Source organism: Conger conger, chromosome 5 (assembly GCF_963514075.1).
Source record: "Conger conger chromosome 5, fConCon1.1, whole genome shotgun sequence".
Lineage (NCBI taxonomy): Eukaryota > Metazoa > Chordata > Actinopteri > Anguilliformes > Congridae > Conger > Conger conger.
In genome coordinates, this window is record NC_083764.1 from 43,105,720 (window position 1) to 43,126,015 (window position 20,296).

General features: G+C 41.2%; 2 protein-coding genes across 2 annotated transcripts; both read left to right on the plus strand.

Annotated features, from left to right (window-relative positions):
- The first annotated feature begins 575 nt into the window (after positions 1-575).
- prss56 (serine protease 56) lies at positions 576-7,370 on the plus strand. Its single transcript, XM_061244033.1, has 11 exons — positions 576-632; positions 833-989; positions 1,265-1,407; positions 1,546-1,705; positions 1,940-2,128; positions 2,607-2,777; positions 3,103-3,287; positions 3,441-3,918; positions 5,719-5,775; positions 6,104-6,210; positions 6,439-7,370. The coding sequence occupies exons 1-11, from the start codon at positions 600-602 to the stop codon at positions 6,610-6,612; spliced, it is 1,854 nt and encodes a 617-aa protein (XP_061100017.1). The 5' UTR covers positions 576-599; the 3' UTR covers positions 6,613-7,370.
- A 4,426-nt stretch (positions 7,371-11,796) lies between these two features.
- On the plus strand, positions 11,797-19,341 carry chrng (cholinergic receptor, nicotinic, gamma). Its single transcript, XM_061243430.1, has 12 exons — positions 11,797-11,863; positions 13,037-13,173; positions 13,347-13,391; positions 13,813-13,925; positions 15,006-15,161; positions 15,340-15,440; positions 15,908-16,108; positions 16,509-16,623; positions 16,801-16,915; positions 17,064-17,265; positions 17,951-18,084; positions 18,561-19,341. Exons 1-12 carry the CDS (start codon positions 11,797-11,799, stop codon positions 18,726-18,728), a joined length of 1,554 nt encoding a protein of 517 aa, XP_061099414.1. The 3' UTR covers positions 18,729-19,341.
- The last annotated feature ends 955 nt before the right edge of the window (positions 19,342-20,296 follow it).

Here is a 20,296-nt window from a genome sequence, read left to right on the forward strand (position 1 = left end):
AGCAATATCTTGCTGCCATCCCCTTTTCTTAATGGACTAATAGAAATTAACATGGTTGTGCACTGTTAAAACTACTTGATGGATATTATCAACAACGTACTTAGCTGCCTTCCCCCCTGACAGCTGTCTGTGGTCAGCGAGTCCCAGGGGTACAGAACCTCACTCAGCCTCGATCCAGGATTGTGGGGGGATCTCCAGCCACACCAGGAAGCTGGCCCTGGTTGGTCAACCTGCAGTTGGATGGCGGGATGATGTGTGGAGGCGTGCTGGTAGACAGCTCCTGGGTGGTGACTGCTGCCCACTGTTTCTCTGGGTAAGTGCCTTGACTATATCGGCCTTAGGCTGGGAAATCTAATTCCAGATTACTTACCAGGAACTAATAAATGAGGGAGCACATGTCACTTTCTTTCAGAATACTTTTTATGGATAGAGGTCAAAATTTATTTTTGGCTTTTGAGGAAGTATTATTTTATGTATCATCCCTCTGGCTTTAATGATATGCATCCATTATTTGGTTCTTCAGAAGCCGCGGTGAGAATTACTGGACTGCAGTAGTGGGGGAGTTTGACATCACTAAGGCTGACCCTGAGGAGCAAGTGATGAGGGTGAATCGCATAATTACTCATCCGAAGGTAACTGCATAGTTTTGTGCTGTATCTCTCTTACTCACAATTATGTGTTTGTCTCTCAGTGTCTCTCTCTAATGTTGAATCTGTACTCAAACTGTAATGTCTCCTTCAGAGACAATTCAGAAGTTTTATTTTGATGTATAGCTCTGCCATTCATATGCGTTTTATTTTTTTTTATTTGCTTTATTTTGTTCTGTCTATAGTTTAATCCGAAGACCTTCAACAATGACATAGCTCTGGTGGAACTGACATCCCCGGTGGTGCTCTCTGACCGCGTCTCCCCAGTCTGCCTGCCCTCCGGACAGGAGCCTCCTGTGGGGACCCCTTGTTTGGTGGCTGGGTGGGGCTCAATGTATGAAGGTGAGGAAGACCACTCCATATTGTTACCTTCACAGCAAGACTTAAATGTGACCTAATCTCCTAAATTACTTGTTGTAATGCAACATTGTGGTCTATTTAAAGCGCAGTGTCAGTTGATGTTGGCTGTCATGATATCCAATACAATGCACTCTGGCAATCAGGGGTACGCTTATACAAGGGCATTTTCATTCTGTGTCTTTACCAAAATGCTGTTCCTGCGTCCTCCTTTCACTATGTTTTCTTTGACTAATGCTGGCTTCTTTTTCTGTCCCTAGATGGGCCCCCTGCAGACAAAGTGATGGAAGCCAAGGTGCCTCTCCTCCCCCAAAACACCTGTAAGAACACTCTAGGGAAGGATCTGGTCACCAATACCATGTTCTGTGCTGGCTATCTGTCAGGGGGCATTGACTCCTGTCAAGTGAGTTCCAAATAACTTCTCACTTCATGTCCTCCAAATTTTAAAGCAACTTGTAATAGATTGCATTCTCAACTGAAAATGACTGTGAAACTCATTACAGGGAAACTGTAGCATTGATACTCTCTGCTCCCCACACAGGGTGATTCTGGGGGTCCCCTGATCTACCCGGACCGAATTTCAGGGCGCTTTCAGCTGTATGGCATCACCTCCTGGGGCGACGGGTGCGGAGAGAAAGGGAAACCTGGGGTGTACACACGGGTTACTGCCTTCTCCGACTGGATCCTTGGTGAAATTCAGAGTGAGTCTTCCCATTGTTTTGAACTTGTGTCCCCAGAAAGCAACATAAAAACAACTTTGCTGCAATTACTTGTTTTATAAATTATTGAGTTTAGCTATGTATTTCTCATTAAAGTATTGAGTTTAGCCATGTATTTCTCAAAGAAGGGTAGAAGGCAAATTCAATAGCAGGCATTGAAAAGTAAAGTTTGGCAATTCTGTATAAATTCAATGGCGTGCATTCTTTTTACACCAGAATCCTCTGGGAGCCGGGAACCTACATGTCCGGAGTTGCTGAAGACGTCTGAACTGTCTGAGGAGCAGCAGAGGTCAGAGTTCAGGTCTCTGTGCCGCTTCTACACCCTCACCTGTCCCCCTTCCCATGGTGTTGCCGCTTGCACCAAGGTGGCTGAGGACAAGTGCTTGAACCGCTACAAGAAATGCCGTGAGTGTCCTCTGTTATCCATTCAGTCCTTAGAAATACCATTCACTCCTTACAAAGATAAAAACATTTGTGCATATCCCAAATTAAGTTCCTGTACAAAATTAAAACATAGTACTTTTGTCAAAATGTTCTTTAACTACAAAGTTACAGTGGCACTGTCTTGTTGGCTGGTTTATTTCATTTGTTGTGAAGGGGGAGGTTCTAATTAGTCAGAATATAATTATAATCCATTCTTCACTACTCTAGCCAGGAAATACATTTTTATTAGCTCAAGGTAATTATCATAAAATACTTAAACCTTATGAGGTTTCCAAACTAAATGTATAACACTAGAATTAAGTAAATTTGGAAACTGTGTTCTGTATTGTACTGAGAATATACTCCTTGGCTGTGCAGGGAACATGCACTGTTCTGGCTGGGCTCTGCACTGTGAATTAAGCACTCTCATTGGTTGGCAATTTGTGTCTGGCATTGGCAGAACTGCGCTCCTTCCTGCAGACGCTGCTGGACCTCCTGCAGCGCGCCGAGGACTACATCAGAGAGAAGGTGGACCTGACCTTCTTCACCCAAACTCTGCCTCAGCTGGTGGAGCACATTTACAGCACTGCCTTCTCTGGCCGAGAGCGCCGCCAGGCTCCGGTGCAAACAGGTACGCTGCCACCAACAAAGTCACCAGTTGGGAAAGTTATACTGGTATGTCATTTTGGACTGCCAAAGATCTAATATTTGTTTTCATGTGAATGTAAAAAGAACATGTTTGCAAAAAAGGTCCCATTCCCATTAGTAATACATTTTACCATTTACCACTCCAAGTCTGTGGACATTAATTCTGCTATAACTACTGTTCAAAAATGTAATATTCTGAGTAACTACAGAGATAGCTGGAGCTGATGATACAAATCAATGCTTTTAGAAAATCCTTAGTGGAGTACATTTTTTTTATACATTGAGTAACAGGTGTATTATTTCAAAAGAACAGGTAGGAGTGACTGCTGCACCAGAAGAAGTGGGTCATCATTCACCCCCTCTTTTTGAGGAGGTTGGACCCCTAGTGGATGATTGGGCCAATTACCTGAGAGGTATTGCTGAGGATCTGGACCGCAGTGCCACTGACCAAGACCATAAACCACTACCCCAGGAGAAGAGGCTTTTTCTACAGGTAAACATTTAGGTGCATAAGCCCTTCTAAAATACTCTATGAGGGAAATAAAGGGATCAATAAAGACAATGGAAAAAATAAGAATAGAGTAGCTGAAAAAAAGTAAAGAAAGTAAGGTGTTTAATTCAACTGATCTTGTTGTCTGATCCGCAGGGAGAGGATGGCGCTCTTTACCAGCTGGAAGGAGAATACCGCTCTCTGATCAGTCAGCTCCGCTCCAGGCTGGGCTCTGGGGATGCCCCTGCTAAAGCAAGCACAGATCTAGCTATTCCCCACGAAGACAGTGACATTTCCTCTTCTGCTGGGGCTGAAAGGGCGGTGCCATCCCGTACCTCCCCTCAATCTCAGGGAAAGATTCCCACATCCATGGTTCACACTGCATGGGAATTTGGGGAACAAACCACAAAGACCTCCCCAGACATTCTGCCTACTCATGTGTCTTTGGATCAGGCCATGGAGCATAATCCACAAGTGTCACGGCTGAATCCGTTGTCATCATCTCGGTCAGCTCCTCGCGCAGACACCCCTGATGCCAGTGAGCCAACAACTTCTGACCCTACACAGATGCTTCTCCTCGTTCCTCCCACACTTTTTCCTTTCAAGAATAATCCAGCACACAGAAGACAAACAGGTAGGCTTCCTCATTAAAAGAGCATTTTACTTCCTTTTAGAATAGTGAGGGGGGAGTTTGGCAGTGAACCCTTTCCTTAAGAATGCTCAGAGGTCCAAGGTATCTGGAGGCACACAGGATAGGCCTGGGTCTTCTTCCTCTGAGGACGGTTGCATCTATCTCAAGGAACTCGATATAGGGTTCAAACAGTTGGTGGGACACTAAGCCAGTAATCAAGTCAATGTAAGGATTATGTTTCCCAAGAACCTGGGGTTGTATAAGAAAGTGGCATTGTATAAGTTCGGAATGAGACTAGCAGACTTGTAGCTGAATGGAGGTGGCGAGCTGCTTAAGCTTTCCAGAAACCAGGGGTCTTCCATCAAATGCAGTGAGAGACAGGGGTTCAAGATGACTGATTAATGGCAGCCCCCGATTAATGGCTCGGGAGTGCTCTAAAAATGTCCCAGATACCCCAGAATCAATAAAGACCATCAGGCCCTTACTGCAAAATTCCACATCAGGAAGCATATATTTGGATGCCAATTCGTCCTTCGAACATTCTGAAAGACCTTATTAAAAAGAGATGCTACCTCCACATCCTTCCACTCATTCTGTGTGTGTAAAATTCATTAGAAAAGCCAGCAACACTGTGAACCTTGATGGAGTGAAACAAGTTTTCTCAAAGCATCTCACGCACTTCTGGGTTGGCCCACCAAAAGCTCAGCTCACTAGCAAAATTCTGAATGACCAAGTAAGCTGAGAACTGTAAGAACTGTAAGCTGAGAACTGTAGGCCACCTTGGAATGCTCTGTGAGGAAACTGGACAGCTGGGGCTTGAACATGAGAAAACATTGTGTGCAAAAGCCTCGGCATTTGGCCAAGGCATTACATTACATTACATTATTGGCATTTGGCAGACGCTCTTATCCAGAGCGACGTACAACAAAGTGCATACCCATAACCAGGGATAAGTTCGCTGAAAGACCCTAGAGGGAAGTACAATTTCAACTGCTACCTGTACAACAAAGATAAGGAGGAGGGCCCCTTTTTTTTTTTTTTTTTTTTTTTTTTTTGTTGAGAACAAAGAAACAAACAAACAGAGCAAAAGTGACCAAAGTTAACTATCCAAACTATCCAAACTATCCAAACACAAGGCAGGTGATGCTTCCTTAGTGGCGGCTGTTGGTTACGAGAAACTGGAGACTGATACTGACTGGAGTGGCCTACAGTGGTTCTCTGACTAGTAGCTGTGATTCACATTTGGCTGATCCCACTGGATCCATCTAGTTCACTTACTGTCAGGGCTCAGGGCATGAATCCAGGTGCAGAGATTGGGGCACGGAGGCAGAAGTGATATAACAAATATATTTTACTCATGGCTATAGAGTAACAGGACAAGGGTAAAGAGAGGCTCAAATCATACCTGCAAATTAGCAGCTGGAACAAGTGCAACAAAACACTAAGATTGAGAAAAAAACACTAAGATTGAGCAACAAAAGACAGAACTAGGAACTTACACTTACCAACAGGGTAACAGACTCATTAAATCAATTATACAACAATGACACCAATCACAAGGAAAAGACTAGGCAAACAACAAGAGAAACAGAAGTTGGCGACCTCTGGTGGGCAGAAACAGAAATGGTAACTGATAGCTTCTTTTAAATGATTCACTTATATTGTTTGTTCAGATTCGCTGTACAGGGCACGATGTTAATCGAACATAACAAGCTAGGAAGGACTAAATGGTGATGACATTTGAAGTGTAAAATCCTTGATCTTATGACAACATTCCTACTGTATGATTCTTTTTTTCCCCAGTTCACCGGAGACGCAGAGGTCTGCGCAAGAGACAGCTGTCTGGAGTGAACAACAAAGGTGCAGAATTTGTTTTAGTCTCTAAATCGGTATGCAACAGTTGTGCCCTACAGTATGGCTGTTGTGACCAAAAATTAAGAGATTACCTATCCATGTTGTTGAAATTGAGTTGAGAATTTGCAATCACACACAATTCAAAAATATCAAGGGCAACACTCAAAGGATATCAAATATTAAAGTGACCATTGCCATCTTATTATACCATGAAATTTATATTTGAATTTGAATGGGGTAAAAATGTGTTTTTTACAATATATAAAATTGGAAAACAACATACTCTGAGTTTACATGACTAAGATGAAAAAATGTTTTTCTATCTTTACAACAGTATGCCCAGGGGTTGTGGAGTCAACACAGCAAGTCAGTGTGATCAGACAGACATACCGCTGGGTCCTGGCAATCCCAAGCAAGAGCCTCAGCATGAATTTCCAAGAGGTGAGCCTTAGTGTGTCTTAATGTGCTGATAGAATGCAACTTGCAGATGGCCTAATCATTTTGTGTTGAGAAGGCCATGCATTGAACTTGAACATTGAAAATCTGCCACTCAGCAATTAATTTGTAATTGCCAATAACCACAGCTACACATAGGCTATTGGTTTCAAAGGCATTGTCATCATATCATCCTTTTCACATTAGGCCATCTTGCTCTCTGCCTGCTTTCAGGTGCTTGTGGATCTGGCCTCCAAGAATGAGCGAGGCCTGTATGAGGCACGCATCCGAGCCATGGTCGCAGGCCGGCCCCTGACCTTCTACAGCCTGGTGGGATTGGAGAGTGAGGCGTTCTACCGAAGCATGCCTCGTGTCATTGCCATGGCACTGGACACACTCAAGGCATAAAATGGCCAAAAAAAGGAATGCAAACCCCAGTATTTGGGACAGCTATCAGTAGGCTACATAGGCTACTGTCTTCTCCGGTCAACAGACTTCTCAAAGGACTGCTGATTTCACACAAGTATAGAAGAGACAACATTGATTTTCACACAATCTTGATGGAAAAAAACAAACAAATATTTTAAAATTCTGGCTTGCTGCTGGACACAAGAAAGAATATATAGCATCCATCTTGGTAATTCAATTTGGCCAAAAACGTCTTGCATCATATCTATCGATCAGTGTGTATTTCTGATTTTATTTGTCTTGCTTTTTGTCTTGCTTATCATGCTGTTCCCCCAGGCTTCTTATCTGAGACCTGCAGTGTGGAAAACAGCTGAAGCTTTGGCAGCCATTTCTTTACAGTTTAAGAGAAGATCCATTTTCTGAGTGCCCTGTCACTGACTGTCAAGCAAATTTTTAATTCTAAATTCTGAAGTATTCTAACTCAAGTCATCTGAATGTATAGAGAATGGCTGAAAACAACCTAATTTCTCAGCCACTGCAATGGGTCATTTCACCCAGCAGGGAAAATTCTCTCTGACCTAACTTATGAGCCTTTTTGTGTGGATATTTGTCAAATAAGTTATTCAAAATGGCTGATTTTGCAATGGTTGAACCTTTTGTGAAAATAGCTGAATGTTAATATACTGTCATTTTAATTATGGAGATATTTATTTATATATAGAATCACTGTATTTTTGTAATAAAAATCTATGGAAATATTATTGTATTTTTCCCCATTTGTAATGCTGATATTGGAAAGGGGTAGCTGCATGCTTGTTTGAACTATCCAAAGATGCGGCAATGAGCGATGATACAATAAAATAAAATAAAATAAATAATATTATTATTATTATTATTAGACATTGCAAATGAACAAAAAAGGGTGGGGGAATAAGTCAATCAAAGCTATATACCAAACCAGCTAAAGTTCAATATTCAATATTTAACGATCAATATTCAAAAAAGCTGAAACGTTTTCTTACCACCCTGCTGTAAGATCCAGCTATGTAAGCTTGACCAGCATAAATATTGAGTTAGTCAAGCTGGTCATAGCTGGGGATGAGCTAGTCAACCAATGCTAGAAGCTTGTCTGAGCTGGTTAATGTTTCAAAACTTAGCTTGAGCTGTTCAAACCATGTCAAGCTGGGAGCTAGTCTGAACTGGTCAACCTGAACTGGTTTCAAAACCTAGCTTGAGCTGTTTTTTTGTTTTTTTCAGCAGGGTAGCCCAGTGTAGCTTCCATTCACGTCAACAATGTTTGTTTGATCGTAGCTAATTATGTTTACTTTGCTATTAAGGCACGCGATTGAAGTAACTAAACTTACCTTTCATAGTAGGCTATTGAAGCAAACAGCACTGTCCCTCTTAATGCCAGGCAGCCTTACACAAGGGTTTCCTTTCTTAACTTTTTGTTTATTCTTCTTGCTATAAAATATGTGGGTCAGTCTTCTTTCTTTTTGGCGCTTAATTCTGTTACGTAATAGCAGACAGGTTTGTGAACCGAATCGATTTATGTGACTAACGTTACAGTTAGCTACTCAGTTATGTTTTTTTGTTTTTGTTTTTTTGTAGGCCTAACGACATAAACTCTCCAGCCGCCAGTTCACAGGAATTCATTCTAGGTTCCATAAATACAAAGAATTTGAATATCCGATGGCCTATTAGTCTAATTCTTTGTCAAACTACTCTAGTCAAACTATCTTATGTAAAACTGTATTAGTCTATATACCATAGCCTACGCAACTGCTAATTTAGCTAGCTAGCGTTAGTTAAATTAGCCTGAGAAATGACCATGCTAATCGGGCGATAGCAACTGAATCAAACGTGTCAATTTAATCACATTTTAGATAATTATTTGAACATTGTCACCTAGGTGCGTAATCAATTTAATTTTACTTCTGTGGCACTACGGTTTCGTCTCAAAAACTCAGTTTTGAGGAGCAATCTTGTAACTGTATTATGTGGGTCCAATCCGCTTGTTCCCATCCGCTGGTTCCCTGTATTTTTAACCAAATAATCGTAACTAGGCCTACCACTAGATGGAGCCATAAAGCAATACAAATCACCTTACTCAAAACGGTCTGGAGGCTGGTAGATTCCAAACCCCGATCTAACTGATTGGATCTGACTGTCTAAAAAAGCAAAACCCATGGCATTATTGGGTAAAAGCTAAGCTGATAACCCCGTTCAACATAATTAAAAGTACAAACAAGGAAAGCATTGCCTATGGCAGTCGCAAAACTTGAGCCTGTATTTCTGTTCTGCTGTTATTTTACCTCAAAGTGGGATTGATACATCTGCTTGATTTGAAAGGAAATAGCAAGAAGGACAGATGGTTTTTAGAAGTCAATATGAAACCAGTGGCAATTCAGCATGGTTGGCTGAAAAACCAAAGTTGGTATTGGCTCAAATAATTTAGAACAGATACTTAAGATGTTAAATCCAGTCTGATGGCAGCACATTAGGAATTGGGAAGCCATAGATGTTTGATCATTGATAGCCTGATAATCTCAAGACACCAAGCACATCGAGACCCTCTCAACTCTACCGTCTAGACTGTTGCCTGCTACTGTACAGTAAAGCTGCTTTCACATGATCAGAGTCAAAATGCTCAACATGGCTTCAAGCCCGAAGTTCTGCATTTTGGAAGGTTGCACATTGTTGCATGGTACAAGCTGGCACAAGGTGATGAGGGTTCAAGTTTAGCATAACAGGTTCAGTCATTTTAAATATACTGTATGAGTCGTCTTCCAATGCATGCATGGCTTTTGAAATTATTCCTGGCTATCAAAACATAGGCTTCCAAATCTAGACAGCCTTGAAATGCCTCAAAAATGCACTGCGCACTAACACAATTTACCACAAGAGGGAGCCCACTGCTCATGTCACAATTTATTCATTAGCAGGCACCGAAGTAAACGATTTGTTCGGGGAGTTAGTAATCAGAAAGATTCTGATTCTGCCTAATAAAAAATAATGGATCTTATTTTCAGCTTTCTTTTTTAGTGTAGCAGTGTTTGATAGTGACGTTGCAATTAATGTGTTCATTTAACAATAAAGGATGCAAGATTTTTTTGCAATATCTTTTGCCACAACCTTTTAGTGTGTAAACTTTCCAGGTGGTGTATCCAGCTAAAGTGTTACGCTGGTGTCATGTCTTACCCTATTTCCAGGAACTGAATCCTGCATATTTTCATTCCTGAGTGGGTGGAGAATCAGTGATGTTCCCCACACATCAACAAACAAAGAATCTAGCTCTAGTCAGAAACCAGGAGTCTGCCTGCATGTGTAATAAAGTTGTCAGTTGCTGGATTGCAGTTTGAAAATAGAGGTGGTTGGCTACATGTGCCAGAAAGCTAGTACTCACTTGAATTGGCAGCAGCATATGGGTTTAATGTCTCATGGAAATATTTGAATGCAGAGAGTGACTGTCCATCACCATATACTGGGGCTGTTGGCACTGGCCATTATTCTTCTTCATATTCTTAAGCATTTTATTTTATAACCTTGTTCAAAATTAAATGTGAGCAAATCTAGCTTTGTGTTCAGCATTCCCCACCCATGGTTTGTCTTGATGGGGAAAGGATCACTGCTGATGATTCCTGTTCAAATGTCCCAGTAATGTATGTACCGTACTCCCTCCTAGTAACCAGAAACACCACTGACACTGCCCTGAGATCCCTGGACTCAATAACCAAGTAAGTCTGAAACCAACAGAATTTGAATGATATTTAGCAATATTATAATTCAAACCAAAAATCCAGAGTAGTCCTTTCCCAAACATGTAGGTTCAGAACTGTCACTGTATACACAACAATAAAATGGAAAACCTTTTGAATCAGAAATACAAATACATGTTACATTTTGGACAGCAGTTGATAGGCGCGGCCTGTAGCGTAGTGGTTAAGGTAAATGACTGGGACACACAAGGTCGGTGGTTCTAATCCCGGCCCTTAACCCTGCATTGGTCCAAGGGAGGATTGTCTCCTGCTTAGTCTAATCAACTGTATGTCGGATAAGAGCGTCTGCCAAATATGCCAATAATGTATTGTAATGTAAAAAACATGTGGCCGTGTAGTATGGTGTGCAAGGAACAGGCCTTCAAAACATGATGGTTGCAAGTTAAATTCCTAGATAAGATACTGTACCCTTGAGCAAGGTACTTAGCTTCCATATATGTAAAAAAAAATCTGAATGCTGTGTGAGTAATTCTGGTTAAGGTGCCTATAGTGTAATCTAAGACATGAAATCACAGCACTGCCTACTATTCAATTCCCCTGAGAACACTCATCTTTGGACCAACTGAGTTAACTTGACTGTTAACTGAAGGCAGTTAACTGATTTATGAACTTACTCCCTCTAGAGTTGCCTGTCTTACATCCCCTTAATGAAAGGTCAGCTGTCCATTCAAAATAAAAAAGAACAAAATAACCATGGAGACTTTACAGTTCATACAAGTAAATAGAATTTTTAAAAGAAACACTTTTGTGAATGATTGTGGGAAACCGTGATTTTGTTGCTGTAGCCAAGTGAATGATCACTGGGAATGGTGTTTCTGTTGCTATACAACTGAATGATTACTGGGAATGTTGTTTTGATGTTTGCATGCCCTCAGGACTTCAGTGTCCCAGAAGAAAATGTTGTTGTGATAATTTGAGACTCAGGCGTTTTTAGCTGTGCTTCCTGTCACTGCTTGCATTTCCCGCTCGTCTCTCTTGCGGTTCATTGATGACTGTTATAGATAGAAACAAATGGCAGGAGACCAGTTGTTCAGAGCCGTCCCTCTGCAAACCATCCACTTTGTGCCATCTGCAGTCGACATCCGAATGTAATATAACCTTGGTATTCTGCTGTTCAGAATCTCAAGGAGCAGGAAACTGTTAACAAAATACTGTAACCCCCTGGAGTGCTCCCCCTGACTATTTCATCTGTGTGTTATGACAGCTGACAATGCAAAAGAGGACAGTCGGGTTGGGCTCTAAAAGCTACGGTCAGACCACCCAAAAATAACCACAGGACAAAGGTCCCAGTTCCCAGCCCAGAAACCCCCACAATTACCAGCCCGTGCCCTAAAAATCAGGTACACCCTCTATCAGAGTCTGAGAGACTTCAGAACACTACATTTTTCCTTTGGGCCACGGAGAGATGGAGTCGGCCTCATCCTTGTCCTTAGCTCTCCACTTCCTTTCTTTCATCCTCCTCTTCAGCACAGGTAGAAGTCTTTTACTTTGACATTGAGTGAGTTTGAGTGTGAGTGTGCACATGTGAGTGTGTGTGTATGTCTGTGTGTGTGTGTGTGTGTGCATGTGTGGGGGAGGGTGCATGAGGGTGCATGAGTATGTGTTTGGTTATGAAAGCTATAAATGTGATGTTTATGATATTAAGAGCTGAGAGACAGCAGGAGAATACAGGTGTCTGACTTACTGTAGTAATGAGCTGTTGTTTAGCCACTAAACGGCTATTACTTCACAGTTAGAGAAACTTTTAAGGTGCCAATGGTGAAAATATAGCATGGCATAGTTAGCTACCGTAGAATTCTTGCTCCCCTCTATTTTCACCTTTGTCAATATGAACAACCTATAGAAAGTTATATATGGTAATATAGTTCAAACTGAGAAATATAGAAGTAATATGAATGCATGATAATTGTTGTCTATGACTTTCACTGCTACCAAGAAAACATTTGTTGAAATAAATTTTTCTAACTTTTTGGATTTTATTCTTTCTGGGGTACACTGCAATTATGAACTCCAGACAATGCTATAAATTCAAGGGGATAATAACGTATATAATTATATTAATCTTCTGTTTGTTTTCACCAAATTATATGTTTGTTGCTTAGTTGTTCAGCTGACAAGAAATGTGTGGTTTGTTGGAGTGAGCTGTCTGACTATGTTTGATTTTCTTACATGAAAGCTGATGGCTGCATGTTAGACAGCTTAATTTAAGTGTCTGGATTTGAACAGCAGCTTTAGGGATCAGCTGTTAATAATAACATGTTGAATAATTATGCTGTTGCATTTAGCATTTAGTGTATTCGCAAGCACACTTCTCACCAACTGGAAATGATAAAACAAGATCAATATTCATTTGGCATTACACTTAATTTTACAAACAGGTAGAACAAAGTAAATTTCCAGTGTGTCTCCAGACCGTGGATAACACCGAATTTGTTGAAGTACCATATTTTGGTTTCTCTCCTACTGACCTTTTGCATACAACCCAATGTCCAGGTTTGCTTTGCCAAGTATACATACAGTATGTATTATGTTTCACAAGGTGCATCACAATGGACAAGCAGTAGTTTGAGGACAATAATACAGCACTGTTTTTTGACAGCAGATAAAAGTTTAAAGTGATAAATATCATGTGCCACTCTCAGGAGCGGAGAGTGTTAACCTGGAGGGTCCCCTGATGAAGGACCTGATGCGGGGTTATAACAAGAACATCCGTCCAGCCAAGTGGAATGCCAACATCACCCAAGTGGCGCTCAAACTGACTCTTACCAACCTCATCTCTCTGGTTAGTTCAAGGGTGTGTGTGTGTGTGTGTGTGCTGTTTGTGTGTGCATACAGTATGTGTGTGTGTATGTTCGTGCGTACAGTATGTGAGTCTGGGGAACGCCTGACCCTGCATGTGTTTCATGATTTGTGGAGAGTATGTGTCAATCTAACTGTTTCTGTCCTGATTTGCAGAATGAACGAGAGGAGGCCCTCACTACCAGCGTGTGGGTTGAAATGGTAAAAACAGGGTGCAGCAGAGAGCTATGGTAGAGCTGAATGATGGGGCTATGGGGTGTCAGGGTCCCATGTTGAGAGGCTAGTGGCTACTGTAGCTACACTTTTCTGGGGTCCTGAGGTTTAGAACTGATGACCTCAGATTAACTTATTTTGCATTAATACATACCATTGATGATGGCAATTTTTGCAAACTGGATTCCAGAGTAAAAGTTATTAAAAAAATTAATAAGTTAAATTATATACTTTGTTCCTGCAAATCCTCAGCATTTTTACTGGTCATGTAAACAATATTTTTGTAGCTCAAAACTGAATCATATCTGAGAGCATGTACTTGCTTCAGTTATCAGTGAAAAGTTCAATAAAATCTCATTCATGACAATTCTCCAAAGCTAATGTGAATATTGTGTTATTGATTTTACAGCAATGGTATGACTACCGTCTGAAGTGGGACCACATGCCAGTGTATGAAAATGTTACTCTTCTGCGCATTCCTTCCAAATACATCTGGCTGCCTGATATCATACTAGAAAACAAGTGAGTACAAACAGCATCAATGGCTATAGGCCCAAGGAGAACTTAACTCCAGCCGCCTAACAGTGGGAATATAGCTAGCCTGTAGCGTAGTGGGTAAGGTACATGACTGGGACCCGCAAAGTCGGTGGTTCGATCCCCGGTGTAGTCTCAATGAGATCCGCACAGCCGTTAGGCCCTTGAGCAAGGCCCTTAACCCTGCATTGCTCCAGGGGAGGATTGTCTCCTGCGTAATCTAATCAACAGTACATCGCTCTGGATAAGAGCATCTGCCATGGAATGGAATGGAATCACAACATTAGTTTTTTTGAATAACAGCAGGTAAATTAATTCAGGTGATTTGGTAAGTATGGGCTATGCACATATGACATAGTAAAGCATCATGTACCTAATACAAATAATTAAGTCGATATGACCAGTTTCCTCTATATATTAATCCATTTTTTTATATGAGTGTGAACCAGGCTATCATCTATCATCATACAGTAGACAGCAGGTCAGTCATGTCTTCATTCATACAGTACATCATTTAGGTCTGTCATTAGACTGTCATTCATTTTGGCAAGCTTTTACTCAAAGTCAACTATAAATTAATTCTCAGGTCTATAAGTGAGTAAGTCCCCCAGATATGTAATGTTGAAAGGTTTTTCTATAAATGCCTTTAGCAGCCACAGCCAGCAAAAGCAATACATTATCCAATATGCGATAAATTGCATTTGACAGCTGCCATCACAGTGTCCTAGAGGAGCCTAAAGCACTAATATCCCATTTCTGACAGAGCGAAGGATTATTCTGAAACTATACCTCATAATTATAATTGAGTCCCATTATGTATTACTAACATTGACTATAAAAGCTTGATTCCACTTTGATTGCAAATGTTAGTGCAGCACCCAGAAAACGGAATGTTCTCTAAACTCTAAACATATATCTTTATATCTTCTATAGTTCATGTGATCCCAAGCAAGCATATTCCCTGCTTTGATTGTGCAAAAATATATCTACTGATCTATTTTAATTGCTCCTGATATTTTAGAGCTTATTTTTGCTTTTGTTCATACATTCCACTCTTTGTACCTATAGCATGGATGGAAAATTTGAAATCGCTCTATACGTCAATGCCCTCGTTGACCCCTCTGGCCATGTGTCCTGGTTGCCCCCAGCTATCTACCGCAGCGCCTGCTCCATTAAAGTCAACTACTTCCCTTTCGACTGGCAGAACTGCTCAATGGTATTTCGGTAAGGTGAATCACCTGTCCCATATCATTTTTCAGAATTAAATAAGGTACAATGTAACCATGCATCATTGATATAATTTGAATCATGTGTTTTGCTGGTATACCACATACAATGTGTTTCACATGGGTTGTATTGATAATAAGCATTCTTTTCTCCACATTGTCATTCACTCTGGTAGCTCCCAGACCTACAACGCTAATGAGATTGAACTACTTCTCATAAAGGATGAAAAGGGTCAGATGGTGGAGTGGATTGAGATTGACCCAGAGGCATTCACAGGTCAGATTCAGTAACAGCAGGAAGCAGCCTCCTGTTTTCGATTACTCCTGTTACCGTTCTGAGGAAGCCACATTCTAATTCTCAGTTGGAATCCCACAGTGCTTTGTTTTTATTACAACCTGCATTACATTCTAAATTTCATAAAGTAGGCACTATCATGTGTCTGAATAGCATTTAGGCCTGTCATCAGACAATTTGACATTCTGGAGGCAAAAATGAATGGCCTCAATGAGTGCTCAAAAATAAATGTAGTAAAATGCCTGCATTAAAAACAGTCCTGTTGATGAATTGTGATGATGGGTCACACTGTGTGATACTGTAAAATCACAGTTTATGAGACTTCCTTCTGAGGTATAATATTAGTATCAGCTGTCCTATTATAATTGACTAAAACTCAGGAAGTTACATGATTTGATACCTGCCGACAACAGCTTGATGTGATTTGTATCTTCATTTCCTTTCAACAGAGAATGGTGAATGGGTCATCAAACACAGACCTGCCAAGAAGATAATAAACAATCGCTACAACAGGGACGAGTTGGAGTTCCAGGAGTTGGTCTTCTTCCTGATCATCCAGAGGAAGCCACTGTTCTACGTGATCAACCTCATTGTGCCCTCTGTGCTCATCTCCTCCCTGGGCCTGCTGGTCTACTTCCTCCCTGCTAAAGGTCTAGCCCTCATCGTCTGAAATGCTATATATATAAAAAGAGGGACTGTGTGTGACTTTTTGTTGGTTGAAAAAACCACAGAGCTGCTGTTTCTCCAAGTGAATAATTGAGAACCTACACATCCCCATAACATGCAAATCAGGCCATGCTGCTCCTCCAGGCTGATAATTTACCTATTCACAAAAGTATATCCAGCACTGCGAGTAGCCTGGACTTAAATTCCCCAAGGGCCCATGCCTCTCATACATGAAATGGCAACGATGCAATAAAAGTGTCCTACTCTTGAGTTAGTTAGTTTTTAACTGCGATAATGATGCCTTCTCTGTGTAATGTCATGTAGCTGAATCAAGGTGTTCCCTGCATGTTTGCTCATAGTTGTTTGTGGTGTCGCTTTTGGCAGCTGGTGGGCAGAAGTGTACCATGTCAATCGCCATACTCCTGGCGCAAACTGTTTTCCTCTTCCTCATTGCCAAGAAAGTTCCAGAAACATCGCAGGCTACGCCACTTATTGGAAAGTAAGATATTCCATCCCTTGCAGTATATCATGCAATACAGTTTATCTTTAGTCTTTTAGTGTCCCTATCATACAGATTTTCTGGTAAAGTTGTTGAATTGTAAGAAGTGGGGTGATTACTGCAAATGACTACTGTGGATCATTATCCTGACATTCTTTTATTTTATTTTTTCTCTAGGTACTTGATATTTGTCATGTCAGTGACCACCATTGTGGTGATGAATTGTGTAATTGTGCTGAATGTCTCCCTGCGAACTCCCAACACCCACCTAATGACAGACAAAGTCCGGAAGGTACAGCCAAAACCATCTCGTGCCACTGACTTCATATAAATGAAAAGCTCTCATGAAAGGGATTGCAGTCCTGTCATCAGAGGTTTGAGTCAACTTATTGATCCCCCAGGAAATTAGTTTGATGCCCTTGCTGTTCTCCATACACCAGGTCTTCTTAAACATCCTGCCACGGATGCTCCACATGCGGATGAGACCCTGGACCCCGGCAGATCCGCCCTCGCGACGACGCAGCTCCCTGGGCCTCATCGCCAAGGCGGATGAGTACTTCCTGAAGACGGCCCGCTCTGAGATCATGTTCAGCAAGCTCAGGGAGAGGAACGGGCTGATGAGGGTTGTGTTGGAACAGATTCGTAAGTCTCTCTCTCTCTCTCTCTCTCTCTCACTCTCTCTCTTTCTCTGTCTCTCACTATCTCTCTCTCCCTCTCTTTCTCTGTCTCTCAATTTCTCTCTCTTTCTTCTCAATTAATTAATTGATGTGACTGATATGAGTTTGTAGTACATGCTTGAGTACATTGCATTACATTAATGGCATTTGGCAGACACTCTTATCCAGAGCAACATACAACAAAGTGCAAAGTGCATACCCATAACCAGGGATAAGTGCGCTGAAAGACCCTAGACATAAGTACAATTTCAACTGCTGTACAACAAAGATAAGGACTAGGGCCTATTTGATCATCAGTTGTTGTTGTTTTTATAGTAATACCGCAACACGCAAATGTATGAATAAACTGCTTACCTAGCCAAACAAAACTAGCGAAGGTATCATCATAATACACAAGTAAATAAGTGAGTACTTTTCATTCCAAAACCAGATCAAAAAGTTCACATCAAATGCTATAAATATCACACTTCTCTGAGTCTCTATTTATGATCATCCTTCTCTCACTAGGCTTTAGTCTAGTTCCAGGTGTTATGGAAGTAACAATAGAGTAAGGAAAGTCATCCCTTCTCATGCAGGCCTGAAAAAAACACAAATACTTTTAATGCAGAAGCTGATACGGTTGTTTGGGTGTTTTTTTTGGTAACCTCTAGAGAACGGTCTGCAGGGGGACACTGCACAGGATGTGTGCGCCAGTCTTGCCCAGGCCTCTTCAGCAGTGAAGCAGTGTGTTGCTTCTTGCAAGCACATCACTGAGAGCATCGACCAACAGAACCGCTTCCAGAATGTGAGTTACACAGTACTCTCTTCAGCTTTAGGGACGGGCAGCACAGTGGTGCAGTGAATAGTCTCACAGCAAGGAGATACCAAGTTTGAATCCTGACCATGGGCCTTTCTGTGTGGAGTTTGTGCGTTTTTCCCCAATGTCTGTGTGTATTTCTGCTTGGTACTCTGGTTTCCTCCCACAGCCCAAACACAGGCAGTAGGCTATTTGGAGACTCAAAATTGCCCCTAGGTGTCAATGAGTGAGCGTAGTGTGTAGGCCGTGTGATGAATTGGTGACCTGCCCAGGGTGTATTCCTTCCTCTTACCCACTGCATGCTGGGATAGGCTCCAGCACCCGATGACCCTGATCAGGTATAAGTGGTTTAGAAAATGGTTGTATGGAGCTTTAGGGACAGACAACTGTTTTATGGAATGTTTCAACAGTGATAAATGTACTGTATGCAATTTGAAAGACAAAAGGTTTGCTTTTGTTCACAGGAGAACGAAGAATGGTTCTTGGTGGCACGAGTAATCGACCGGGTCTGCTTCTTTGGCATGGCACTCCTGTTCATCTTGGGCACGATTGGTATCTTCCTCATGGGTCATTTCAACAAGGCCCCCTCCATGCCTTTTCCAGACGACCCAAAGACATACTTACCCAAGTGAAACCGCAGAATGTTTGGCAGGGAGACGGTTACATGTTGGAAACAGTGGTCTTTGTCTGCATTGCTATGCTGGCTGAAGAAGTTTGTTCACACTCCTTCATGAAAATCCACAAAAAATTAGGCCAGATTTGTTGATTGTGACGACATCATTCAATATTAAAGACATGAAGGTGGGAATGTGGTCAATGCATAGGATATCTCTGTTTAAACATAAGTGAGTTTTTATTCCTCGTATAAGGATGTTGGTACTGTTGTATTACATCTTCTTTCGTTCCTTCTTCTATGGTATGCTAAACCAAAAAAATCTGAAATGCTTGGGAAGAAATTCAATGAAGGAGCTATGTAGCAGTGTGGGAAGATGAAGGAATCGGACTTGCCACCAGAAGGTTGCAGGTTTATATTTTGGGCAGGACACCATGGTTGTATCCTCGCACAAGGTATAACATTTGAGAAAACATCCTGCTGTTTGAATGGAATGTGACGATGTGGATTATATCACCAGTGTTTTATAAGTGCTGCAAGCAAATAATGTCAACAGCTCGGACCGGAGAAACATGACTACAAAAACTTGAAAGCTTCAGAAACGTACTGTACATTAAGAATCATTCTGCATTTGTGGCTGTGATTTGTCAAATGTTTATATTTTCATTTGGTTGTGCATTGCTTGACTATGCTGTTATTAGCTAAAGGAAAACAAGATGCTAGACTTACACATCTGAAAGAACAGAAATGATGCTATTAAATGATAGTGATATGGAATGATTCAATTATTGTTTTGGTTTGACTTTATTTGATTTGAACATAAACAATAGCTGTCATTTCTGTAAGAGCAACAGCTGTGTTGCTTTGTTCTCCGAAACCTTTTTTGGGGGACTGAGCAATCTCTGATCTCACAGTGATAGCATCATGAAGAGAAGGATGTAGGCCGTTTAACATCAATTAATGCTATTGTAAGAACAGTCTTTAGCTCACAATAATCCAGGCCAAAGTAACAGAATGATGTAAAGTGTGTTGGTCATACACCTTTATAGTAAATGGAAATTTGATGAGAGAGAACTGCTGCTGTTTTCTATCAGGCCCAAACAGCCCCTGCGTGCCCTGCCCCCTGGAGAGCTCAAAGCCTATATCGGCTAAGCAAATATTGCCTGCTCCTGTCAGGCTGGTGTTCTAACCCAGATATATAGGACATGAAATCAATACAACAACTATTTAAGCTGTGTTATTACATTTTCAAGGCAGCAAATATTTGACATGTATTCTCTACATTAATCTTGGTGGCAGTGTAGCATAATCGTTATTATGGGTCTGTAATGTAAGGGTGCAGGTCTGCTTTCCAGATAGGATACTGCCATTCTATCCTTGAGAAATGTACTTAACCGGAATTGCTTCAGTACATATTGTGTAAATGCAATTAGAGTTAGTTGCTCTGGAAAAGTGATGTAACTGTAATTTTAGCAGTGAAAAACAATAGGCATGTTAGGCTATTCATATGGTACACATTTGTAAGATGTGCATACGTAAGGTTTGGTTCAAAATTGCAATGAGGATTAGAGCAATAACACCATGCAA